At 39.0% G+C, this 27,181-nt stretch overlaps 1 protein-coding gene and 1 pseudogene across 2 annotated transcripts; one reads left to right on the top strand and one right to left on the bottom strand.

Annotated features, from left to right (window-relative positions):
* The first annotated feature begins 233 nt into the window (after nt 1-233).
* On the top strand, nt 234-27,181 carry DUSP11 (dual specificity phosphatase 11). The gene is made up of 9 exons (XM_082851576.1): nt 234-456; nt 1,850-1,925; nt 2,889-3,020; nt 6,005-6,128; nt 9,489-9,549; nt 15,748-15,794; nt 16,410-16,485; nt 16,714-16,896; nt 26,705-27,181. The coding sequence occupies exons 1-9, from the start codon at nt 356-358 to the stop codon at nt 26,898-26,900; spliced, it is 996 nt and encodes a 331-aa protein (XP_082707702.1). The 5' UTR covers nt 234-355; the 3' UTR covers nt 26,901-27,181.
* LOC309969642 (RING finger protein 11-like) lies at nt 12,515-13,177 on the bottom strand (annotated as a pseudogene). Its single transcript has 2 exons — nt 12,905-13,177; nt 12,515-12,690 (listed from the first exon to the last, which is right to left on the bottom strand). The product of its transcript is annotated as an RING finger protein 11-like (transcript).

Genomic DNA, 27,181 nt, shown 5'->3' with positions numbered 1-27,181 from the left:
TTAAATATCTGAAACAACCACACAAGAAACTGGGAGAGTTGGACAGCTTTCCATGTCCCCTATTATTGGAATTCGGAAGGGTTCACACAAGAACTAATGGACCTCTGCTACCACCCTCCGGCAAAAGCGGGAATTGCAGCCATCAGAATCCTCTTTACTAATCAAGCGCCTCAGTCGGCCGGCGTGATGACGTCATCTCGACGAGCGGTGGCGCATGCGCAGTAGAAAGCGGTCCGCGAGCTGCGTGAGGTAACGCCTAGGTGCCTGTGGTTCGTGGCCTTGTGCTGGCACCGGGGCCGCCGGGTTGGCGACTTTGGCACTCTTGGCGTTGGGTGGGCGGCATATTGGGGGTCACATGAGCCAGTGGCATCATGCCCGCGGGCGCTGGGGTCAGGGTCGCGGATATTCTGGACGTTCGTCGGCCAAGAAGAAGGGCGGAAACCACATCCCGGAAAGGTAATACGCCTTGGCCCCTGGGCGTTGCCGGTGGAGCTCAGAGCCCCTGGGCCTGGGCTTCGTCTCTTGTGCTGTCGCCTGTCACAGTGGCCCCCGCGCGCTGGCCCGTCCGCGCTGTGCTAGGGGGGGTACTGGTCGTCTCGCGGCTCAGTTCACAGTAGCTGAAAGGGACAGTGTGTGATGTTATGATTTCTCCCCATCGTTTTAAAAGGGAGGCTCTGGCCATTGCTCCTCGGGTAAAATGCAGGGGGACTGCTTTTTAAGATGGGACTGTCAGTGTTGGGGACCCTCCTTAATTACCAGGATGGAATCCCCTTCAGTTCCTCAAGCTGTGTTGTTTAGGCACAGAAAATGTGAGTAATAGTCACTGGAACTAAGTTTGAGTGAAAAAACGCACCGGTACCGCCGAATTTTCCGTTGAAACAGTTGATTTGTTTTGTCTCTAGGAATTATAAAGGGCGTACTGTTGCTTCCTAACCGGTGTTACTTGAGAGATCTACCTCTGTACGTTCAAATGATTAATTTTGATGCTCATGTGTGCAGTAAACCCTTTAATTCCCTAAGACCTTCCTTTCCTCCATCTCATACCCCATTAAGCCCGCTTCAGTTTATCTCCTGAATTTCTTTTGAATCTGTCAGCTCTTCCTCAACATCCTAATACTGAACTTGCCTGTCTGTTGCAAGGAGGTCCTAACTAGTGTCCATATATCTTCCAATCCATTCTTCATACAAGAAACCTTAAAAGCAAGTTGGAACATTGCTCATAAACATCGCTCAGAAACATTGTTTTGAGAAGAGAAAACAAACTGTTGGCCTTTAAGACTCTGCATGGTCTAGAATCCTCTGCTTCTCTGGCCCCATCTTGTGCCACTTTTGCCCTCACTTTCAATGCTTCAGATACACTGAATTAACCTTAGTTCTAACTCATCTTACAGAAGTCAGTTCAGATATTATTTTTCACTGTGATTCCTAGCATTAAGGAATTTTATTATCAGGTTTTGTATGAGGACTAAAAATAAACTGTGAAGTGAAAAAATTGAGTTTAAACTATTTCAGTCAACACTCATGTATTAATGATACCTTAGTATCCAACATCGGGCTAGGTTTTATTAGTGATACAGAAGTTCTGGTCATCTCTGGTTTTAGATATCCCTTATTTGTTGAGACCTTTGCATTGTTTTGTTACCTTTTATCTGTTTTCAAGATGGGACAACAGGAACAAGGGAAGTATAGGTTATTACTAGGTGGGGTTGATAAGTGGAGCAGCAAAATGCAAAGCAGAAAGAACAGGGACCTACCCTAGAGGGATATGATTTCCATTTTCAAGGCGCATTCATCCTATGCAGGGAGACAGCCTAACATAAAATTTGCCTAACAAAAAATATATTAACAGGTGGAAAGACTATCTCCCAGTTGGACAGCGGATGCCTGGGACTCGTTTCATTGCTTTCAAAGTTCCTTTAAAAAAGGTAAGCAAAAGTTAATACTGTATGCTTCCAGAAATCTGAATTCACCATATAGATCCCTAGCTCTCAACCCCGTCGTACTCCATTTTCCCTATTTTTTAGCGAATACTTTTTAATATCTCCTTTACTATCCAGAATGGAATTCATAGATAAATACAACCTACTTTTGTACTTAATTAAAAAAACAATGTAATGCCCTAACTATAAATAAAGAATAAAGTAATTTCTAAGAAAGTAATAGGTATCTCAGTATGTAAATGTTTGGGGATGACTATACTAGAAATAAAGAAATAGTCACTTACTTGTACCATGAATGCAGTAAACTATGGACTTTGATTGATAATGATGTTTCAGTGTTGGTTCATGAATACTAACAATTGAAGCACACTGATATGGAATGTTGGTAATGGGGAAGGCTGTGTGGGATGAAGGAGAGCGGATATAAGTGGGAACTGTGTACTCTTTGCTCGGTTTTGCTGTGAATCTCAAACTGCTCTAAAACTAGTCTACTAATTTAACAAAAAGTGTGTGTTGCTGACACTTGAATAACCAAAGAGATCAATGGAACAGGGTACATGTATAAGCCAAATACATGAAAGAATATTTAGCAGTGAAAGCCATCCTTTCTATATGTAGATATTCAAGAAGTATTTATTTCTGGCACTCTGCTTGGAGCTGGCAATACAGTGGTAGGCAAAATTGATGTGGTCCCTGCCTTCTGGGAGTTTACAGTCTGGTTAGGAGACCAACATGAAATAAACAAACCTAGAAATAAATATATAGACGTGAACTTATTTTTTTCCTTCTAATCTCTCGGGAAGAAAGGATTGTAATATCGCTTGTAAATTCCAGAGGAGGAGACATTACTTTTAATCTCATATGTTAGCATCACAGGGTTTGAATAAATGGATAATATAATAAAGGATTTTAAACACATGTTCTTTCTTATTTTATTCTTTCTGACAGAGTTTTGAAAAGAATCTTGCTCCAGAAGAATGTTTTTCCCCCTTGGATCTTTTTAACAAAATCCAAGAACAGAATGAAGAACTTGGGCTGATAATTGACTTAACATATACTCGCCGCTATTATAAGCCAGAGGTAAATGGAACCCGTAATTGAAAATGACCTTCTTTCTGATACTGTAATAATTGATAGTAATTCAGTAGTTATCATCTTATGCTAAGGTGAATCCTGGCCTTCTTTCATGGGTTCAAAAAGGGAAGCTAGTGGTTTCCTTAAATACACATTTGTAATTGCTGTTTCAAAATGAGATTAAAGATATGAATTGAACTGTAGTATTTGGCAGTAGGCTCTAGATATGCTTAAGAAATTCTATAAGCTTCCATGTTCTATATTTTGAAAATGAAGTAAACTTTTAGTAAAAATAGTAGTAGTCTAAAAGGAAAGAAAGGTATGTCCATTATGTCTTTAGCACTTATTTTAAGCAGTTGCCTGAGCACGTTTAAGCATCACGGTAAAAGACAATTGTTCTCTAAGTTTTATGCTTTCTTTTCCTAATACCTTCTGATATAGTGCAGAACCCATATATTCTCTTGGCCCATGTAGGACATTCCAGTGCAAAAGAATTATCCTTCTTCTGACCTGTTCCATGGCCTTGGGAGACAGTAACACCTAATGTTTGTTAATATTTGTATCAGTTTGCCATTTAGAAAGTTCTTTCACATGCATTGACTTAGTTAATCTTCACAACAATCCTTTGCTGTTGAAGTGGAAGTAGTACTGATATCTCCTGCTGAGTGCTTACTCTGCACTAAGCTCAGAGGATAGACAACTACAATTACTAATTTTACAGACGATGAAACTGACTCTCGGAAAAGGAAGAATTGAAATTTCAACTCAGTTATTCCTCTTTATTTTTATTGTGGTAAAATATAGATAAATAGTATCTGTTTTAACCATTTATAAATATGCAGTTCAGTGGCATTAGTTACCGTCACAGTGTTGTGTAACCATCACCACTGTCTATAATCAAAACTTTTTCATCATCCTCAACAAAAACTGTAACCATCAAACAGTAACAACCCCATTTTCCCTCCCACCAGCCCTTAGTAACCTCTATTCTATTTTCTGTCTCTATGAATTTGCCTATTCTAGGTACCTCGTGTAAGTGGAATCTACAGTATTTGTCCTTCTATGTCTGGCTTATTTCACTAAACCTAGTGTTTTCAAGGTTTATCCATGTCATGGCATGTAACAAAATGCCACTCCTTCTTTCGCTTAATAAATCCCACTATGTGTATATACCATAATTTCTTATTCATCGGTTGATTGACACTTGGTTGTTTTCCACCTTGTAGGTATTGTGAATCATGCTGCTATGATCATTGGTGTACAGATATTTGTTCAAATCCCTGCTTTCAGTTCTGTTAGATGTGCAGCGTAGGTAGTAGCAGAGTTGTTGGATCATACGGTAGCTCTACGCTTAACCTTTGAGAAAGTGCCAGACTGTTTTCTACAGTGTCGTCTTGTTTTTAAACAATTATCACAAATTTTAAGCATATACAAAAGTATAAAAATACTGTGAGTGTTCCTTGTATACCCATGAACTCATCCAGCTTTCTTATTTACCAACTGATGGCTGTCATGTTTTATCTATACCCCCACCTGTTTCACCCCATTCCATATTATCTTGAAGCAGCTCCGAGACAGCATGTAATTACACCTGTACGTTTTTGGTACGTGCATTTAAAATATAGGACTTTTATTCCTTAATATCATTTTTTAATATTAAATACCCAGGGAGTGCTCAAATTTGCAGTTGTCTCCTAGACGTCATAAAAAATTGTTTATAAGAATTTTGAATTAGATCCAAATAAGGTCCACACTTTGCTGTGGATGGTTAGGTCTCTGAAGTCTTGTTTAATCTATAGGTTCTCCTTCCATGTCTCTCTCACTTTTTTTTTCCTCCTTGAATTTTGTTTTTAAAGAAACTAGGTAATTTGTCCCATCTAGATGTCGATGATTACATTCCATGTGTTGGTAACATATTCTTCAGTCCCTTTATTTCCTGTAACTTGGTAGTTGGTCTGAATGAAGCTTGCATGTTTTGTTTTGGCAAGACAGTTTCATAGGTGATGATGTGTTCTTCCATGGAGACATATATAATTGTGTCTTTCTGTGGTATTAGCAGTCACTGATGATTCATACGTACATCCATTAATTCAGTTGAGGCTTCAAAGAATGGTGAATTCTGTTGTTCTTTTTTTCACTTATTAGCTGGGTATATTTGTACGAGGAGAAGATTCCCCTCATCAGCTGTTTGGTTGCCCAGTTGTAGAGGCATGATTCTCTTCTTTTATTTAACAGTTTTCAAAATAATGAGTTGATTCACAAATATCCTCCAGTGGTGACCAGTTTTGTAAAATTTTATTTATTCCTATCACCGTGGACTCCGTTACAGTTATTATTCTAACTGAGGCCCTGTCTTTGGCCAGTTGGAGCTTCTCAGTGACTCCTGAGTCCTTTTGAAATGACATCAGTTGTTTCTAGACTTTTTCAGTGCTCAGAGCTAGGAATTACGTATGTTTGTTTTTAATATAAAATATATCATAGGTTTCTGCTGCTACTTCCCATTTAAATTCAGAACTAGAGAATTTTCACTTATCCTTTTCTGTCTTCTATTGATAGTCTACTTTCTCCCACCCCAAGAATACCAGTTCTCAACAATGCCTGAAATTTGCTCTGTTTCTTAATTCGAATCCAAGTTCTTCTGACTGTATTCTACTACTCTACTTAAATCACAGCCGCTTTATGCCCTTGAAATGTAAGATAGAACATAAATGTAGGTAGAACTGTTTATATCATTTTGAGTTACATGTACATTCATTCACATAGATTTGCTTTTCCTTTTGCATGCCTGGTAACTGTCCGTTCTGCAGTTTTAATGAAAACCAAGTGATAATTACTGGTTAAAGCAGCTTTGGAAAAAATGGCTCTTATCAGAATGACTGACATACTAAGTTTAATGTACTCTCCTGGTTTATATTCTGCCTTCTCTAATTAATTTTTTATTCTTTCCCTACAAAGGAAATAATACATATTTTCATGGTTTTGCCTTATAGGACTTACCAGAAACTGTTCCTTATTTAAAAATTTGTACAATTGGGCATCAGGTGCCAGATGATGACACTATTTTTAAATTCCAGTGTGCTGTTAATGGGTTTTTGAAGGAAAATAAAGATAATGGTGAGTTGTTGTTTTGTTTTTTTTTTCCTTTACCTGAACTTTGGTATGCATTTTGAGTGGGGTTGGGGATTTTTAACATTTTTAATAGTTCTGACATTAGTGTCAAGTTGTGTTTGGTAACATTAAGGTGGAAATGTCAGATGGTGCTAATAGAGTACGGTGTTTTTCCTGTTTATGGTCACAATTTAGTTTAGTTTGGAAAGTGATTTTTGTGAGAAATATCAACTGAACTAGCTTACTTATCTGTTTTTTAAAACTTTGAATGGAAAAATACATTAAAAAAATGTTCTTTTGTCCTATTTATTGGTTGAGAGGTGGAAGAAAAGGTTAAGACTCTCAGGTTCTTAGCGTATATAAAAAAGAAAACCAAAAGCGAAGTTTTGGAGTGAGACAGATCCCTAGAATCAAAACAAAAGAGAGTGGACCAGAAGAGGGGCTTCCTCATCATATATGTGTTTAAGATATTTTTGCCGCTTTTACACTTCGGGTGCAAGTGAGGAAGAACACTACCACCTCTTATTCTTATCTTCAGACAGGAAGAACTTAAAAGGCTGGTGTTTTCTTGTTTCCGCTTTAAGATCTACTCTGTTGATAGTAGGTCTTAATAGCGTGTGAATTTTAAGGATCCACTTGCCTTTTTCTAGCATCTAACTATCAGAAGGAACGTGGTGTTTGCCATGTTTTAAGACTGAGGAATCTTTTGTCTTTGGAACACCACTGACGCCCATGTGAAAGTGTTCATTTTGTCCTCTTTCTAAATTTAGCCTGAGGAGTGTGCACTTTATTAAATAAATATAACAGAAAGTAAATATTCCGTGTATATATAAAATGATGCACATATATACATAAAACAGGGAGTAGGGGAGAAGGAATAGAGATGGAGGTGGGAAGATAGGGGATAGGAGGTGAGAGAGGAGGGTGAGACGGGAATTTCAAGATAAATTTTCATTCTGTAACCTGGTTGCTTAATGCAGGTACTAGCTCTTAAATATCTTCAGCCCTATTCACAGATCTTTCCTATACTTTAGTTTTAAAACTTGAGAGGCTTGGTCTTGCCTGTGATAACCAGGGTGTCTAGAAAGGAGGCAAATTATCTGATTTGTTGAAACTGTAGTCACACAAATGTTACCTCTTAAGATGTTAGGGCGCAGCTGCCGGCCTACTCACTTCCTCCAGGCTCCTTTGTGTGTGTTCTGTCTGTTCCGCGTCGGCTAGAAGATCCTTACAAGTGCATGAGAACACGTTTGTAAACCTTGATTGTTCACGTGTTATACCAAGTGTAGTCCATTGCATATGCTGACTCCTCTGTGGGTCTTCTGCATGCAGTGGGCCAACTTCGCCATGCTGTCTGCCATTGCAGTCTCAGGACCTTAGTTATGATCCATTGGTGACTTTCCTCTGCTGTAAGGCCCTCCCACAGGTGCCAGCCTCACTGATAATGAGGAGGAGACTATACTATGCACTCCCTAGAATTGGTAGAGACTCAGAAAATAAATTGTTTCAGTGAACACCGAGAGCCTCATAGGTTTGTTGTTAGGGCACGGGGATACAGAGGTGAGTAGAAGTCTTTGTTCAGTAGCAACTTACAGTTATCTAGGAAGATAAACATATAGTGAGTATAAGTGGGTTAATTATAATAGAAGAATCAAGTGCAGCAGCAATATAGAGGAGAAATTGAGGAAGGCCTGACTGAGGAGACAGCGTTTGAGCTGGGCTTGGGGGAAGAGGATTTTGCCGGAATGAGGAAAGGACAGCCCAGGTATTGGGGACAGGTACAGAAGGCACAGGGCTTGAACTTGTGCTCTGGAGGGGCAGCCTCTGGTGTGACTAGAGGGTAGTGTGAAAGGGCAAAGAAGTCATACATTGATTTTCAGCAAATATTTATATAACACCTTCTAAGTTGAAGGCACTGTTCTAGGAAGTAGGAAGAGAACAAAGTTCTTGCCCTTACGTACTTTCCATTCTAGTGGGGGAGAGAGATGAATAAATAAGTCAATATATGGAGTGTCAAGCGGTGGTAAATGCTTTGGAGAATAACAAAAGAAGATGAAGAGGTGAGGGAATGTGGTAGGTGATCAGGGAAGTCCCCTCTATTAAGATGTCGATTGAGCAGAGCCTTGAAGTGAGAAACAAGCCATTGGCTATCTGGGAGAGTGGAGATGGGGTGGGAGGGTGTGTTCTGGGAGAGTGGAGATGGGGTGGGAGGGTGTGTTCTGAAGCAGAAGGAATAGTAGGTGCAAAGTCCCTGAGGCACGACTGTGCTTGGCATGTTTGAGGAATAGTAAGGCAGCCAGTGTGGCTGGACAGGGGAAAGTGAGTGAGGGCAGGGCAGTAGAGAATGAGATCAGGGGAGGCTGGCGGGGCAAAGGAGGGAGGTGGATGATGTAGGTCCTTGTAAGTCATAGTTTGAACTTATAATTCAGTTGGAGAGACACACTGATATTTGTTTATAAAGAGTTCTCAATGCTATGCTAAAAACTTGGGCTTTATTCTGTGCTAAGTGAAGATTTTTAAGCAACAGAGCAATCCAGCCAAGTTTATATTTTAGAAAGATAACATCTTCCATGTGGAGGATCAGTTGAAATAAAAGAGATTGCTAGAATTGCAGGGCGGTAGTAATCCAGGCAGGAGATGACAAATGCCAGACACCACCTAGTCACAGACATACCTTTTGCAGAGATCAGCTACGTGTTGTTGTTTTTTATTTACTTTCTCTTATAATTTTTTTTAAGTGCTGGACCACGAAACACTGTGGCGTAGTTGGAAAAATCTGAGACTCGATTCTAGTCTTTTTTCTGTTGGCCTGCTGTGCAGCTTGGGCTTACGTCTCAAGCCTTACTTTTTCATTGTGAAATAAGAACGGTGCTACTTAACCAAGGTCTCCACAGGCACATAGACCCGTGGCGTGTGAGGAGCAGTGAATGAGAGAAGGAATGGAAGTGCTTTGGGACCCCAAGAGCCCTTCAGAAACCGTTTGTACTTTTTAATATTGAGCATTAAAAGTGAAGGCATTCCATTTGTTTCACTCAAAAACAAATTCTCTTCTTCTGATAGCCTGGTTTTTTTTTTCCACCCCCTTTTTCTATAGTCAAATCAGTTCCTGATGGGCATTCTCCAGTCCACACTATTGCATCTGATTGGAGGCTATGCAAAATTTCCCAGAGACAATGAATTTTGACTTTATAATAGTTAATTCTTCATAGTACATTCCTTCAAAAACACTCCTTTCTTCAGAGTTTTTCCTTTTCAGGATAGTGGTAGTGTTGTGGTAATTAGTAAATGCTACTCTTCAGAAAATTGTATAACTTTTTTGTAGTGTATCTACTTCGCTTACTTAATTCCATATTCCCTGTTTTATAGACAGACTTATTGGTGTCCACTGTACCCATGGTTTAAACAGGACTGGCTACCTCATCTGCAGGTGAGTTGCAACCCCAAGAGGCAGACCATGTTTAAATTGTTCTGTTTGCAATAGTAATGTAAGCTAATGTAAGCTGAATGCAAAAAATGCAGTCAGAAGGGCTTCCCTGGTGGCACAGTGGTTGAGAGTCCACCTGCTGATGCAGGGGACGCGGGTTCGTGCCCCAGTCTGGGAAGATCCCTACATGCCGCGGAGCGGCTGGGCCCGTGAGCCATGGCCGCTGAGCCTGCGCGTCTGGAGCCTGTGCTCTGCAACAGGAGAGGCCACAACAGTGAAAGGCCTGCGTACTGCAAAAAAAAAAAAAAAAAAAATGCAGTCAGAGAAATGTATGAAGTTTAAGGCAATTTTGCCCCCTACTCAGAGGTTACCACCAGTAATAATTTAGCACATATTTTTTCAGACGTAAAAAATACAGATATAAGCATATACAATGGTCCCTTGGTATCTGCAGGGGATTGGTTTTAGGGCTCCCCATAGATACCAAAATCCTCGGATGCTCAAGTCCTGTATGTAAAATGGTGTAGTATAGTCGGCCTCCCATATCTGCAGGATATGGAACGGTTGGATATACAGAACTGACAGTACATGTGATTTAATGGTATAGTATTTAGACATTCTGGTTTATAATTTAATATATGGTGGACATCTTCCTATGAAAATATTTGGAGACCTCATTCTTATTTATTTATTAATATGTTTTTCCCCAAATTGGCTTTATGTAGTTGGATATAAATTAATGAACAAAAACTTAAGCAAGATACATGTAACAATTTAATAGAACCTGATACTCTAATTCTTTCAGTTTTTCTCAAACTCATCATGGGGCTTGTAAGAAAATTAACCAACATGGATACTACTACAGTTGAATGTCAAATCTTTAAGTGCTTATGACATACTAAATTCTTCTATAATGCACTTATGAAGAACCCTTCAAGAGACTTGTGTTTTGTATGTAGAAAAGTGTTAAGAGTCAAATATTCAACTCAGTATAAAATAATAAGAAACACTTCTGATTTGTTAGGTTGAGATTGCTTCTCCTTTTACTAATGAATGATTTTTTTAGCTATAATATCACTGAGCTGAACAAATATGTCACCTTTGAGTACATAAGGAAAAATAAACACATGCTAAATGGGTAAAACATTACAACTACATCTTTAGTAGCCCATCTGTACTTCTAACACTTCAGAAGCTTAGAGATTCAGAGTGTTCTTACATTAATTGCAAAAAAAGTATAAAGGAGAAATTCCTTCTTTTTTGAGATCACAACTGTGAAGTCATGATTATACAAATTCTGCATTTGTGTGCAAAACATGAAACACATTTATCTTAATTCTCCCTGCTTACAATTGTCAGTCAACTAGCAGGACTTTCCTTCCAAGAAACAGACAGATGTGTTTTATATAACTTCAGTAACCTCAGCACTACAATAAGAAGACATGCAGTATCCTTTTGCTGTGGTTGAAGACAACAGGGAAGGAGGTCACAGGAAAGAATAAATCAAAATTGTTACAACTGAGAAACGTTTGTCAGTTTAACCATGGTGCCACTTTCATTTTTACATAAGCATGTTGGCATAACTCAAGCTCAATAAATCAGAATTCTTAATATTTAAAATTTACCTTAACTTTTAATTATCACCATGTTAACAACCAAAATAATCAGATGAAACATATAAGAAAGGGTAATGTTAAACCCCACTTTACTAGAGTTAGTTTCTGGACACATTAACTCATTTTTTTATAGAAGAGGGACAATGAATCTCAGTTTGCTTACAAGCTAGGAGATCACTCTGCATTTCTTAACTGCAAACAAATATAGCACTTGTAACAGGTTATAAATAAACTGGTTTTCAAGCACAGAGCCAGCCCCAACAGTAATAGTACACTATTTAAAAAGACCTAAGGCAATGAATTCCATTTCCGATGGAAAAAATGAATCATATGGTCTTGGACAAACAATTCTGATGGTTTACTTAACAGTCACTTAGTAGTTCTTCCTTGCTCATAGAACTTTATGATTTTTTAGAGGAGTGAAGCATTCAGCTTTAGTGGATAAATCCTTGTTAGCCTAAGACAGTCATTATTATATGCCTCTTTGCCATGAATTGTCTTATGAATGGTCATATCAGTCTGTTTTGGCAAATGAGTAATTAGGGGAAGGCTGTTACTGTGCTTATGAGAATGATATTTTTCTCTGAAGAAAGATAAATATGCATTAGGAAAATGACCATTTGGACTCTTTTTCTGCTTCCTCCTTGTTTTGTGAGAATATGATACTTGGTTTTACCGCAGCCATCTTGTGACCATGAGATGATTATATGCCAATAACGACAAATGGTAGATTAGAAAGAACCAGCAAAGACAGAAAACAGCAACATCAATAGTAACAACAATCACAGCAAAAGAACAATGGGACCTTAACTTGTGGAGTTCCTATAAAATAAAAAATAAATGCTCTATGTTTATTCTAAAAAAAAAAAGAACTGTGCAAACAAGCTTAAAACTACTTTTTTTGTGCCAGTGTTATAAAATGTAGCTTTTAATAAAACCTTGACCCAAATGCCAGCAACTTCAGAAAAGAATTTGGGTAGGGGGAAGAAGAAAGTTATCTCACTTAGGAAAAACAACCACTATCTGTATCCTAATCTTCGACACAATTTAAACATATATAGCTGCTGTAACACTTTATACAATTCCTATGTACTAGAGCAATAATAAGATCTAAATACAATTATATTTTTAAACACTGGGTGAAGGCTTTACATAAAAATAGCATCCTACTTTTCCCCATAAATTTCTAAAATATCACGTACTTTTCCCCAACATCTGCAGCCGTTTAGGAATTTTTAGGAAACTTTCATGCATTATCTTAATTCCTAATCCCTGGATCTTTGGGCTCAACGAGAAAAGATCAAAACCACCAAAAATGATGGTTCACTTGAAGTCAGGTGAGAGACAATGGCTCAGTTAGTCTCATAGGACAAAAGCAGTGCTGCATCAACTGTCTCCATGCAGGAGGGGCCCGTGAAGGATCTCGTCAGCCAGTCATCTGTACAGCCCAGGTGATCTGCATACACAGCAGAAATCAAATTGGGTTGTCATAAACAAAGTCCATCACACAGATCACACACGCCCGGATCTTTTTTCTAATATTTATTTTATTTTATTTTATTTATTTATTTGGTTGCACCGGGTCTTAGTTGCAGGCAGTGGGCTCCTTAGTTGTGGCATGCAAACTCTTAGTTGCGGCATGCGTGTGGGATCTAGTTCCATGACCAGGGAACGAACCCGGGCCCCCTGCATTGGGAGTGTGGGGTCTTTAGCCAGTGCACCACCAGGGAACTAGAGAGAGGCTTTTTTTCTGATCCATTTCTTCCAGGGTCATAAACTCCTTTAGGCTGATGCTGTTGGAGGCCTATTCTTTCCTATTTTGTTCCTCTCAGCTGAGTTGCTAGGCGAGTCTGGCTAGGTGTTGGATGATAGACCAAAACTGGAACTTGATCCAGATACGACAGCAGCGGCTCCTGATCCAGCTCCGTCCCCTTGCCGAAGCTAGCCCAGTCGGACTGAGACTTGTGAGGCAGGGAGATGTCATCCGAAGTGGGGGACTTAAGGCATTTCCCCATCTTCCGGGGCTTGAGTGTGTGATCTGTGTGCTGTTTTGACAGTCTTCCAACCTCATTCTTTTTTAAAATAATTAATTAATTAATTTATTTATTATTTTTATTTATTTTTGACTTTTAAAAATTTATTTTTTATACAGCAGGTTCTTATTAGTTATCTGTTTTATACATATTAGTGTATATATGTCAATCCCAATCTCCCAGTTCATCTCACCACCACCGACCCCCGCCCTGCCTCGCTTTCCCACCTTGGTGTCTATACGTTTGTTCTCTACATCTGTGTCTCTATTTCTGCCTTGCAAACCGGTTCATCTGTACCATTTTTCTAGATTCCACATATAGGCATTAATATACAATATTTGTTTTTCTCTTTCTGACTTAGTTCACTCTGTATGACAGTCTCTAGGTCCGTCCACGGACCTTTGTCCTTTCATCTGTCGATGGGAATTTAGGTTGCTTCCATGACCTAGCTATTGTGAATAGTGCTGCATTGAACATTGGGGTGCATACGTCTTTTTGAATTATGGTTTTCTCTGGGTATATGCCCAGCAGTGGGATTGCTGAGTCATGGTAATTCTATTTTTACTTTTTAAGGAACCTCCATACTGTTCTCCATAGTGGCTGTATCAGTTTACATTCCCACCAGCAGTGCAAGAGGGTTCCCTTTCCTCACACCCTCTCCCGCATCTGTTGTTTGTAGATTTTCTGATGATGCCCATCTAACCAGTGTAAGGTGATACCTCATTGTAGTTTTGATTTGCATTTCTTTAATAATTAGTGATGTTGAGCAGCTTTTCATGTGCCCTGTGGCCATCTGTATGTCTTCTTTGGAGAAATGTCTATTTAGGTCTTCTGCCCATTTTTTGATTGGGTTGTTTGTTTTTTTAATAATGAGCTGCATGACCTATTTATATATTTTGGAGATTAATCCTTTGTCTGTTGATTCGTTTGCAAATATTTTCTCCCATTCTGAGGGTTGTCTTTTCATCTTGTTTATACTTTGCTGTGCAAAAGCTTTTAAGTTTCATTAGGTCCCATTTGTTTATTTTTTTTTAAGGCTGCATTTTTCCTTTGCTTACTGATGAACATATAAAAGTCCGAAGTTTTTGATATTATAAAACATCAAAGTAATGAACCTTGCTGTGTGAACACCTTTGAATATATATGCTTTGTCTCAGTTAACTTCACTCAGAATGGGACTTCTGCATCAAAGAGGGTGCCCTTATGCTTTTTGTGGTTGTTGCTACACTGTACCAATTTATGGTTGTTCATGCAGGAAATACTTATTGAGCATGTGTTATGTTTAAGCACTGTGCTGGGTGCTAGCAAAAAGACTTGTGACATTTGTGAGTAAAGAGACTTGACCTGCCCTTTGTGAATTCTAACAGTCCAGAGAGGGAATAGATATTCAAGAATCATACTCTGCATGTAGAATTACAACTCTGACAAGTGCCAAGGAGAGGAACATGGTACCATGAGAGCTTATTTTAGGGAGGATTTGATCTCATCATGGAGATTAGAGAAGGTTTATTTAGGGATGTTTCAGCTGATATCTGAAGGATGAGTAGATATTAAGCAGATAGGGACGTTGGAGAGAGATTTCTGAGCATAAGGAATAGCAAAAGACCCTATAAGAGGAAAGCATATGGTGTGTTGGAGGAACTGGCCAGGAAGGTGGGGCTGTTGGGGGAGCATGTGATTATAATGGAGCTACAAGTGTGGGCAGGAGCTCGATTGTGCAGGCTTATGTTTAAGGTTTCAGACTTTAATAGAAAACCATTGAACTTTTTTTGTTGAAGGTGAGTGTGTGGAACATACCCAATTGCATTTTCAACCTATCATTTTGCTACCGAGTGGAGAATACACGGCAGGGAGAAAGTGGAAGTGAGGAAACAAATTAGGAGACTTTTGTAGAAATTGGGCATAATGGTGGCTTGGACCAGGGTATGGTGGTCATTTTGGTGGAAAGATGTGGACAGATTCTAGAGGTATGTAGGCAGTATCATTGTTAGCACTGGTGGTGGGTTGAGGATGAGGGCGAGGGAGAAATAGCTGTCAGTGATGGTGATTCCTAAGTTTCTGGCTCCTATGGTTGGTTAGATAGGGTTTTTTAGATATGATGTTAATATTTATCCTAATTTGTCTTTTGTTATTTGTTGGTTCTTGATGAATACTCTGTCATATTAAGTCTCCTGTTTTGAGTGTACAAAGCATTTTGATCAAAACTGAGTGTTAAAAAAAAAAACAAAACTGAGTGTTGTATGTTATCAGATAACTTTTTAACATCTGCCAGTTTGGTCATGTATTTTATTCTCTTTCATTTATTAATTAAATTATTGTATTAATGTAAATAATTATATTAATAGATTTTCTAAAGTTGTGTTATCCTTGCATCCTTGGAATAAAGCCTTTTTGTAATCATGGTATATATCATTCTTTAATAATTATTGATTAGATGTGCTGATACTTTCTTAGGATTTTTATATTTGTAAAGCGAAATTGGACCTTTTTTGCAAAACTTTGATTTTCTTTTCTTTTTATTTACAAATGACTCGAATTTTGTTGTTTTGTAGATATTTGATTGATGTAGAAGGCATGTGGCCAGATGATGCAATTGAATGTAAGTATAAGGGTTGTCACTACTTTTCCGTTTTTATAAAATTTGAAGGTAGAAGTGTAGGGGAATTTCTTAAGTTTTGGAAAAAGAGAAAAGTTTGTAATTCATTTGTTCAGACATAAGATAACCGTTTACCAAAAGTTTTGAAAGGGATGTATCTGGAAATAGCGAGATATAACAGCCTGAATAATTAGTCAGTGGATTTCAGCATTTTTTTTCTTTTTTAAATTTACTTAATTAATTTATTTATTTTTGGCTGCATTGGGTCTTCGTTGCTGTGCGGGCTTTCTCTAGTGGCAGCGAGCGGGGGCTACTCTTTGTTGCGGTACGCGGGCCTCTCATTGCAGTGGCTTCTCGTTGAGGAGTATGGGCTCTAGGCACACAGGCTTCAGTAGTTGTGGCACGTGGGCTTCAGTAGTTGTGGTGCATGGGCTTAGTTGCTCCGTGGCATGTGGGATCTTCCCAGACCAGGGCTCGAACCCCTGTCCACTGCATTGGCAGGTTGATTCTTAACCACTGTGCCACCAGGGAAGGCCCTGGATTTCATCTTTAATCTGCTTTCTCTGGGAAAGATTTGCTTTTTGTACAGTTATCTCTAACAATTCATCCGTTCCTCAGTATTCAATAGGAGCCGTGGACATTGCTTAGAAAGACAAAACTACATTGAAGACCTTCGGAATGGTCCCATCAGAAAGTAAGTTGCATTTTATATGTGATATTTGTGGTTAGGAAGATCTATTTTTATATAATTTAAGCTGCACATATCCCTTCTTCTTATAGCTTGTTTACTTGCTCGAGGAAGCCTAAACAAATAGGAATGGGGGGAGGATGGAATTGTTATTTTCACGGGCCAAAATATAGTCACTAAATTGGCTACTGAATTTGCAGACCAGTAATATTTTGTGGAAACATTCTGTTTGAGGAATCGGGATTCCAGTGTATCCAGAACAAGTGGTTTTGAAGACTCAGCGCGTATGATGGAACCAGTTCACACAGCTAATAAGTCTGTTAACCAAGGACTGAAGTATAACCTACATCAGACCCCAGGTTACCCAACATCTCGGCATTTCCGTACCCAGACCCAAGATTCGCAGCAATCAGAAAGGTATCTCTGCTTTCCCTTTTTCTAGAATTGAAATAGAAATTAATATTATAAATTAGTGCAAACACATTATAATATGAAGAACTGGTGTTTTCTTGCTGATCAGTGTCAACCAGGAGGTATTGTTTGTTCCATATTTCGCATTTAGGGCTGGAAAATCAAGTACAGGAGGGGGAATAGGTGATTTTTCAGAGGCAGTTGGGAAGAGGACTTAGAAATTTTCATTGATTCTTAAACTTAGTTTAAGCCAATAATTTGATGTGAGTGTCAGAAAGGATCTTACATTCTTAGGCTGCAGTAATAGTGGTATAGTTTTCAGAATAAAGAAGGTTGCTTTATTTAAAGAGTAAATACAAATTATAGGGAAAATGGTAAAATTCCAGTAGAGAAACTTGCAAAGGGGTTGAACATATAAATCACAAACATACTTTTACATGGGAAACAAGAAAAACCTCAGTACAATTAAACAATACTTTTTGCTATTTTGCTATTAATTTAGGAAGTTTTTGACAAGGTAGTCCAGTGTATTGATTGTCAGGCTGGACTTGGGTTTGCATCCTGGCTCTGCTGTTCACCCTGTATGTGATCTTTTTTTTTTTTTAAACATCTTTATTGGAGTATAATTGCTGCAGTGAACATTCTGGTACACGACTCTTTTTGAATTATGGTTTTCTCAGGGTATATGCCCAGTAGTGGGATTGCTGGGTCATATGGTAGTTCTATTTGTAGATTTTTAAGGAACCTCCATACTGTTCTCCACAGTGGCTGTATCAATTCACATTCCCACCAACAGTGCAAGAGGGTTCCCTTTTCTCCACACCCTCTCCAGCATTTATTGTTTCTAGATTTTTTGATGATGGCCATTCTGACTGGTGTGAGATACTATCTCATTGTAGTTTTGATTTGCATTTCTCTAATGATTAGTGATGTTGAGCATTCTTTCATGTGTTTGTTGGCAGTCTGTATATCTTCTTTGGAGAAATGTCTATTTAGGTCTTCTACCCAATTTTGGATTGGGTTGTTTTTTTCTTATTGCGCTGCATGAGCTGCTTATAAATTTTGGAGATTAATCCTTTGTCAGTTGCTTCATTTGCAAATATTTTCTCCCATTCTAAGGGTTGTCTTTTGGTCTTTTTTTTTTTTCTTTTTTGTTACATCTTTATTGGACTACAATTGCTTTACAATGGTGTATTAGTTTCTGCTTTATAACAAAGTGAATCAGTTATACATATACATATGTTCCCATATCTCTTCCCTCTTACGTCTCCCTCCCTCCCACCCTCCCTACCGCACCCCTTCAGGCAGTCACAAAGCACTGAGCTTGATCTCCCTGTGCTATGCAGCTGCTTCCCACAAGCTATCTACCTTACGTTTGGTAGTGTATATATGTCCATGCCTCTCTCTCACTTTGTCACAGCTTACCCCTCCCCCTCCCCATATCCTCAAGTCCATTCTCTAGTAGGTCTGTGTCTTTATTCCTCTCTTACCTCTAGGTTTTTCATGACATTTTTTTCTCTTCAATTCCATATATATGTGTTAGCATACGGTATTTGTCTTTCTCTTTCTGACTTACTTCACTCTGTATGACAGACTCTAGGTCTATCCACCTCATTACAAATAGCTCAATTTCGTTTCTTTTTATGGCTGAGTAATATTCCATTGTATATATGTGCCACATCTTCTTTATCCATTCATCTGATGATGGACACATAGGTTGTTTCCATCTCCGGGCTATTGCAAATAGAGCTGCAATGAACATTTTGGTACATGACTCTTTTTGAATTATGGTTTTCTCAGGGTATATGCCCAGTAGTGGGATTGCAGGATCATATGGTAGTTCTATTTGTAGTTTTTTATTTTTTATTTTTTTATTTTTTTATTTTTTATTTTTGTGATACAAGGGCCTCTCACTGTTATGGCCTCTCCCGTTGCAGAGCACAGGCTCCGGACGTGCAGGCTCAGCGGCCATGGCTCATAGGCCCAGCCGCTCCACGGCATGTGGGATCTTCCCGAACTGGGACATGAACCCGTGTCCCCTGCATCGGCAGGCGGGCTCTCAACCACTGCGCCACCAGGGAAGCCGCTATTTGTAGTTTTTTAAGGAACCTCCATACTGTTCTCCACAGTGGCTGTATCAATTCACATTCCCACCAACAGTGCAAGAGGGTTCCCTTTTCTCCACACCGTCTCCAGCATTTATTGTTTCTAGATTTTTTGATGATGGCCATTCTGACTGGTGTGAGATGATATCTCATTGTAGTTTTGATTTGCATTTCTCTAATGATTAATGAAGTTGAGCATTCTTTCATGTGTTTGGTGGCAGTCTGTATATCTTCTTTGGAGAAATGTCTATTTAGGTCTTCTATCCATTTTTGGATTGGGTTGTTTGTTTTTTTGTTATTGAGCTGCATGAGCTGCTTATAAATTTTGGAGGTTAATCCTTTGTCAGTTGCTTCATTTGCAAATATTTTCTCCCATTCTGAGGGTTGTCTTTTGTTCTTGTTTATGGTTTCCTTTGCTGTGCAAAAGCTTTGAAGTTACATTAGTTCCCATTTTTAAATTTTTGTTTTTATTTCCATTTCTATAGGAGGTGGGTCAGAAAGGATCTTGCTGTGATTTAGGTCATAGAGTGTTCTGCCTATGTTTTCCTCTAAGAGTTTGATAGTTTCTGGCCTTACATTTAGGTCTTTAATCCATTTTGAGCTTATTTTTGTGTATGGTGTTAGGGAGTGATCTAATCTCATACTTTTACATGTACCTGTCCAGTTTTCCCAGCACCACTTATTGAGGAGGCTGTCCTTTCTCCATTGTACATTACTGCCACCTTTATCAAAGATAAGGTGTCCATATGTGCATGGGTTTATCTCCGGGCTTTCTATCCTGTTCCATTGATCTATCTTTCTGTTTTTGTGCCAGTACCATACCATCTTGATAACTGTAGCTTTGTAGTATAGTCTGAAGTCAGGGAGCCTGATTCCTCCAGTTCCTTCTTTCGTTCTCAAGATTGCTTTGGCTATTCAGGGTCTTTTGTGTTTCCATACAAATTGTGAAATTTTTTGTTCTAGTTCTGTGAAAAATGCCAGTGGTAGTTTGATAGGGATTGCATTGAATCTATAGATTGCTTTGGGTAGTAGAGTCATTTTCACAATGTTGATTCTTCCAATCCAAGAACATGGTATATCTCTCCATCTATTTGTATCATCTTTAATTTCTTTCATCAGTGTCTTATAATTTTCTGCATACAGGTCTTTTGTCTCCTTAGGTAGGTTTATTCCTAGATATTTTATTCTTTTTGTTGCAATGGTAAATGGGAGTGTTTTCTTGATTTCACTTTCAGATTTTTCATCATTAGTATATAGGAATGCCAGAGATTTCTGTGCATTAATTTTGTATCCTGCCACTTTACCAAATTCCTTGATTAGCTCTAGTAGTTTTCTGGTAGCATCTTTAGGGTTCTCTATGTATAGGATCATGTCATCTGCAAACAGTGACAGCTTTACTTCTTCTTTTCCGATTTGGATTCCTTTTATTTCCTTTTCTTCTCTGATTGCTGTGGCTAAAACTTCCAAAACAATGTTGAATAATAGTGGTGAGAGTGGGCAACCTTGTCTTGTTCCTGATCTTAGTGGAAATGCTTTCAGTTTTTCACCATTGAGGATGATGTTTGCTGTGGGCTTGTCATATATGGCCTTTATTATGTTGAGGAAAGTTCCCTCTATGCCTACTTTCTGCAGGGTTTTTATCATAAATGGGTGTTGAATTTTGTCAAAAGCTTTCTCTGCATCTCTTGAGATGATCATATGGTTTTTCTCCTTCAATTTGTTAATATGGTTTATCACATTGATAGTTTTGCGTATATTGAAGAATCCTTGCATTCCTGGAATAAACCCCACTTGATCATGGTGTATGATCCTTTTAATGTGCTGTTGGATTCTGTTTGCTAGTATTTTGTTGAGGATTTTTGCATCTATGTTCATCAGTGATATTGGCCTGTAGTTTTCTTTCTTTGTGACATCCTTGTCTGGTTTTGGTATCAAGGTGATGGTGGCCTCGTAGAAGGAGTTTGGGAGTGGTCCTCCCTCTGCTATATTTTGGAAGAGTTTGAGAAGGATAGGTGTTAGCTCTTCTTTAAATGTTTGATAGAATTCGCCTGTAAAGCCATCTGGTCCTGGGCTTTTCTTTGTTGGAAGGTTTTTAATCACAGTTTCAATTTCAGTGCTTGTGATTGGTCTGTTCCTATTTTCTATTTCTTCCTGATTCAGTCTTGGCAGGTTGTGCATTTCTAAGAATTTGTCCATTTCTTCCAGATTGTCCATTTTATTGGCATAGAGTTGCTTGTAGTAATCTCTCATGATCTCTTTTATCTCTGCAGTGTCAGTTGTTACCTCTCCTTTTTCATTTCTAATTCTATTGATTTGAGTCTTCTCCCTTTTTTTCTTGATGAGTCTGGCTAGTGGTTTATCTATTTTGTTTATCTTCTCAAAGAACCAGCTTTTAGTTTTATTGATCTTTGCTATTGTTTCCTTCATTTCTTTTTCATTTATTTCTGATCTGATTTTTATGATTTCTTTCCTTCTGCTAGCTTTGGGGTTTTTTTGTTCTTCTTTCTCTAATTGCTTGAGGTGCAAGGTTAGGTTGTTTATTCGAGATGTTTCCTGCTTCTTAAGGTGGGCTTGTATTGCTATAAACTTCCCCCTTAGAACTGCTTTTGCTGCATCCCACAGGTTTTGGGTCGTTGTGTCTCCATTGTCATTTGTTTCTAGGTATTTTTTGATTTCCTCTTTGATTTCTTCAGTGATATCTTCATTATTAAGTAGTGTATTGTTTAGCCTCCATGTGTTTGTATTTTGTACAGATCTTTTCCTGTAATTGATATCTAGTCTCATAGCGTTGTGGTCGAAAAAGATACTTGATACAATTTCAGTTTTCTTAAATTTACCAAGGCTTGATTTGTGACCCAAGATATGATATATCTGGAGAATGTTCCATGAGCACTTGAGAAAAATGTGTATTCTGTTGTTTTTGGATGGAATGTCCTATAAATATCAATTAAGTCCATCTTGTTTAATGTATCATTTAAAGCTTGTGTTTCCTTATTTATTTTCATTTTGGATGATCTGTCCATTGTTGAAAGTGGGGTATTAAAGTCTCCTACTATGAATGTGTTACTGTCGATTTCCCCTTTTATGGCTGTTAGTATTTGCCTTATGTATTGAGGTGATCCTATGTTGGGTGCGTAAATATTTACAATTGTTATATCTTCTTCTTGGATCATTCTCTTGATCATTATGTAGTGTTCTTCTTTGTCTCTTGTAATAGTCTTTATTTTAAAGTCTATTTTGTCTGATATGAGAATTGCTACTCCAGCTTTCTTTTGGTTTCCATTTGCATGGAATATCTTTTTCCATCCCCTTACTTTCAGTCTGTATGTGTCTCTAGGTCTGAAGTGCACCTCTTGTACCCAGCAAATATATGGGTCTTGTTTTTGTTATCCATTCAGGCAATCTGTGTCTTTTGGTGGTAGCATTTAGTCCATTTACATTTAAGGTAATTATCGATATGTATGTTCCTATTCCCATTTTCTTAATTGTTTTGGGTTTGTTATTGTAGGTCTTTTCCTTTTCTTGTGTTTCTTGCCTAGAGAAGTTCATTTAGTAGTTGTTGTAAAGCTGGTTTGGTGGTGCTGAACTCTCTCAGCTTTTGCTTGTCTGTAAAGCTTTTAATTTCTCCATCCAATCTGAATGAGATCCTTGCTGGGTAGAGTAATCTTGGTTGCAGGTTCTTCTCCTTCATCACTTTAAATATGTCCTGCCAGTCCCTTCTGGCTTGCAGAGTTTCTGCTGAAAGATCAGCTGTTAACCTTATGGGGATTCCCTTGTGTGTTATTTATTGTTTTTCCCTTGCTGCTTTTAATATGTTTTCTTTGTATTTAATTTTTGACAGTTTGATTAATATGTGTCTTGGCGTATTTCTCCTTGGATTTATCCTGTATGGGACTCTCTGTGCTTCCTGGACTTGATTAACTATTTCCTTTCCCATATTAGGGAAATTTTCAACTATAATCTCTTCAAATATTTTCTCAGTCCCTTTCTTTTTCTCTTCTTCTTCTGGATCCCCTATAATTCGAATGTTGGTGCATTTAATGTTGTCCCAGAAGTCTCTGAGACTGTCCTCATGTCTTTTCATTCTTTTTTCTTTATTCTGCTCTGCAGTAGTTATTTCCACTATTTTATCTTCCAGGTCACTTATCCGTTCTTCTGCCTCAGTTATTCTGCTATTGATCCCATCTAGAGTATTTTTAATTTCATTTATTTTGTTGCTCATCATTGTTTGTTTCCTCTTTAGTTCTTCTGGGTCCTTGTTAAATTTTCTTGCATTTTGTCTGTTCTATTTCCAAGATTTTGGATCATCTTTACTATCATTATTCTGAATTCTTTTTCAGATAGATTGCCTATTTCCTCTTCATTTGTTAGGTCTGGTGTGTTTTTATCTTGCTCCTTCATCTGCTGTGTTTTTCTGTCTTCTCATTTTGCTTATCTTACTGTGTTTGGGGTCTCCTTTTTGCAGGCTGCAGGTTTGTAGTTCCCATTGTTTTTTGTGTCTGTCCCCAGTGGCTAAGGTTGATTCAGTGGGTTGTGTAGGCTTCCTGATGGAGGGGACTAGTGCCTGTGTTCTGGTGGATGAGGCTGGATCTTGTCTTTCTGGTGGGCAGGTCCACGTCTGGTGGTGTGTTTTGGGGTGTCTGTGGACTTACTATGATTTTAGGCAGCCTCTCTGCTAATGAGTGGGGTTGTGTTCCTGTCTTGCTAGTTGTTTGGCATAGGATGTCTAGCACTGTACCTTGTTGGTCGTTGAGTGAAGCTGGGTGCTGGTGTTGAGATGGAGATCTTTGGGAGATTTTCGCCGTTTGATATTATGTGGAGCTGGGAGGTCTCTTGTGGACTAGTGTCCTGAAGTTGGCTCTCCCACCTCAGAGGCACAGCACTGACTCCTGGCTGGAGCACCAAGAGCCTTTCACCCACACAGCTCAGAATAAAAGGGAGAAAAAGTAGAAAGAAAGAATTGGTACAAGTAGAAAGAAAGAAGGGAGGGAGGGAGGAGGGAAGGAAGGAAGAAAAGAAAGAAAGAAGATAAAGTACAATAAAATAAAGTAAGATAAAATATAATAAAGTTATAAAAATAAAAAAATAATAAAGAGAAAAAAACAAAAAATAACGGACGGATAGAACCCTAGGACAAATGGTGTAAGCAAAGCTATACAGACAAAATTTCTCACAGAAGCATACTCCTACACACTCACAAAAAGAGGAAAAGGGGAAAAAATCATAAATCTTGCTCTCAAAGTCCACCTCCTCAATTTGGGATGATTCGTTGTCTATTCGTGTATTCCACAGATGCAGGGTCCATCAGGTTGATTGTGGAGCTTTAATCTGCTGCTTCTGAGGCTGCTGGGAGAGATTTCCCTTTCTCTTCTTTGTTCTCACAGCTGGCAAGGGCTCAGCTTTGGATTTGGCCCTGCCTCTGTGTGTAGGTCGCCGTAGGGCGTCTGTTCTTCGCTCAGACAGGATGGGGTTAAAGGAGCCGCTGAATCGGGGGCTCTGGCTCACTCAGGCTGGGGGGAGGGAGGGGCATGGAGTGCGGGGCGAGCCTGCGGCGGCAGAGGCCAGCGTGACGTTGCACCAGCTTGAGGCGTGCCGTGCGTTCTCCCGGGGGTGGGGGGTTGTCGCTGGATCCCAGGACCCTGGCAGTGGCGGGCTGCACAGTCTCCCCGGAAGTGGGGTGTGGATAGTGACCTGTGCTCGCACACAGGCTTCTTGGTGGCGGCAGCAGCAGCCTTAGCGTCTCATGCCAGTCTCTGGGGCCCGCGCTTTTAGCCTCGGCTTGCGCCCATCTCTGGAGCTCCTTTAAGCAGCGCTCTTAATCCCCTCTCTTCGTGCACCAGGAAACAAAGAGGGAAGAAAAAGTCTCTTGCCTCTTCGGCAGCTCCAGACTTTTCCCCGGACTCCCTCCCAGCTAGCCGTGGTGCACTAACCCCCTGCAGGCTGTGTTCACGCTGCCAACCCCAGTCCTCTCCCCTCGCTCTGACCGAAGCCCGAGCCTCAACTCTCAGACCCGCCTGCCCCGGCGGGTGAGCAGACAAGCCTCTTGGGCTGGTGAGTGCCGGTCGGCCCTGATCCTCTGTGCGGGAATCTCCCCGCTTTGCCTTTCACACCCCTGTTGCTGTGCTCTTCTCCGTGGCTCCGAAGCTCCCCCCTCCACCACACGCAGTCTCCACCCACGAAGGGGCTTCCTCGGGTGTGGAAACCTTTCCTCTTTCACAGCTCCCTCCCACCGGTGCAGGTCCCATCCCTATCCTTTTGTCTCTGTTTATTCTTTTTTCTTTTGCCCTACCTAGGTATGTGGGGGGTTTCTTGCCTTTTGGGAGGTCTGAGGTCTTCTGCCAGCGTTCAGTAGGTGTTCTTTAGGAGTTGTTCCACGTGTAGATGTATTTCTGGTGTATCTGTGGGGAGGAAGGTGATCTCCGCGTCTTACTCTTCCGCCATCTTCCCAGAAGCCCCCCTGTATATGCTCTTGAGTAAGATCTCTAAATTCCTATTTTATTATCAGTTAGATGGAAATTTTAATAATATTATAAATAAAATTTTAATAACATATACCTTGGGATTGTTGTAGATTATTACATGAGTTAATAAAGTACTTTAGCACATTGTAAACTTTCAGTTTTCAAAAAGATATTTTGGCATTTTTAGCAGATGTAAACATTTCAAAAAGGTTGCTTGTGTTGCCAGGGCACTAAAAAATGGTATAGCCCTTTTGAAACATAACTGTAATAGCCATAAAAATGTTCATACCTGGTAATTCCACCATGAGGTTACAGAAATACTTAAAAATATGGAAAAATCTACGTGCATTTAATCATTCAGCACATTTCTCAAACTCCCTACTATGTATCAGACTCTGGACTAGATGCTTAGGATACAGTTGTATATGTTCTGGGATGTTAATCCCAGCATTATTTACAGTAGTGGAAAAATTGGTAGCAGCTTGCATTTCTAATGATGAAGAATAGCTAAGTAAATTATTATATCCATACTATGATATTTTATAAAACCATTGAAAGTGATAGCTTACTTATGATAAGTGAAAATAATAGGTTATGATTCAGCAGTCAAAAAAAGATGCTAGGGGGAAAAAGACCAAAAGTAAATATTAACCAGTTTACTTAGATTAAGTGGGATTGAGGGGTTTTTGGGGGTGTTTGCTTTTCTCAGATTTCCAAATTTTCTTTTGTATGATTGTATTAGATTTACTGATGTTGCTTTTGAAACAATTAAATTTTAATTTTCCAAATTTGCTGCATGTGCCAAGGTTAGAATTTCTACATTTTATAATTAATTTATATATGTATTTACTTATGAAGTGAAAGTAGGTTCCTGGTTTCAAAAATAAATAGCTTATTCTGTTTCATGTCAGCCCTGCCACACTTGGAGAGAATGTATCTGATTAGAATAGTATGGGCATTTATAGGGAAAGATGGAAAGGCTTCTGGGAACCTACAGTGTGCCAAGGCATTGTGGTGGGTAATTGAAGTATATCATCTTAATTTACCTTCAAAACAACCCATGAAGATGGAAGGTATTATTAGCTCTATTTTATAAAGAACTACGAAATCCAAAGATTAAGCAATTTTATCTGCTAAAATCACGCAGGTAGAAAACAGTAGAACCAGAGTATCTATGTATAATTTTATAAAGCTTATTATATATATTTATTAAACTAATAATGGTGTATTACTTTTGTTTTGTTTAAGAAAATTTTCACAGAATCAGAACATTTACCAGAGAAGCCATATTCCTCCTCCTGGTCCCCACGGAGAGGACTGTTTACACAGGAGGTACTCTTGGAATGTAAAGCCAAATGGCAGTCAAGCAGCGCAGAACAGAAGGTGGTATCCTGGCAGTTACTACAGACTACCCTATCCAACCTATTATAGATGGACCAAGTGACACAAGCCTACCCTGGAAATCTACCTGGAGACAGAACGGGACCGAAGACAGCCAGAGTGACTTTTTATAAAATCAGGTCAAATGAAGTTTACAATCTATTTTAGTGCTCCCTTATGTGTTCAAGCTTAAGGAAAAATTATATTGATACTTAGCTCCGCTGATAAATTTGCAGTATTTACAACAGTGAAGGAAATAATCTGTCATTCCAGTCTTAAATTTTTTTAAAGGAGGATGATATTTTAGAACTGGTAAAAGTAATAAAGAACATCCCTTGTAAATTA

The sequence above is a fragment of the Leucopleurus acutus genome, assembly GCF_964270905.1.
Source record: "Leucopleurus acutus genome assembly, chromosome: 12".
Taxonomy (NCBI): Eukaryota; Metazoa; Chordata; class Mammalia; order Artiodactyla; family Delphinidae; genus Leucopleurus; species Leucopleurus acutus.
Note: the sequence above shows the minus strand (reverse complement) of the source record. Positions and strands in the feature narration are given on the sequence as shown.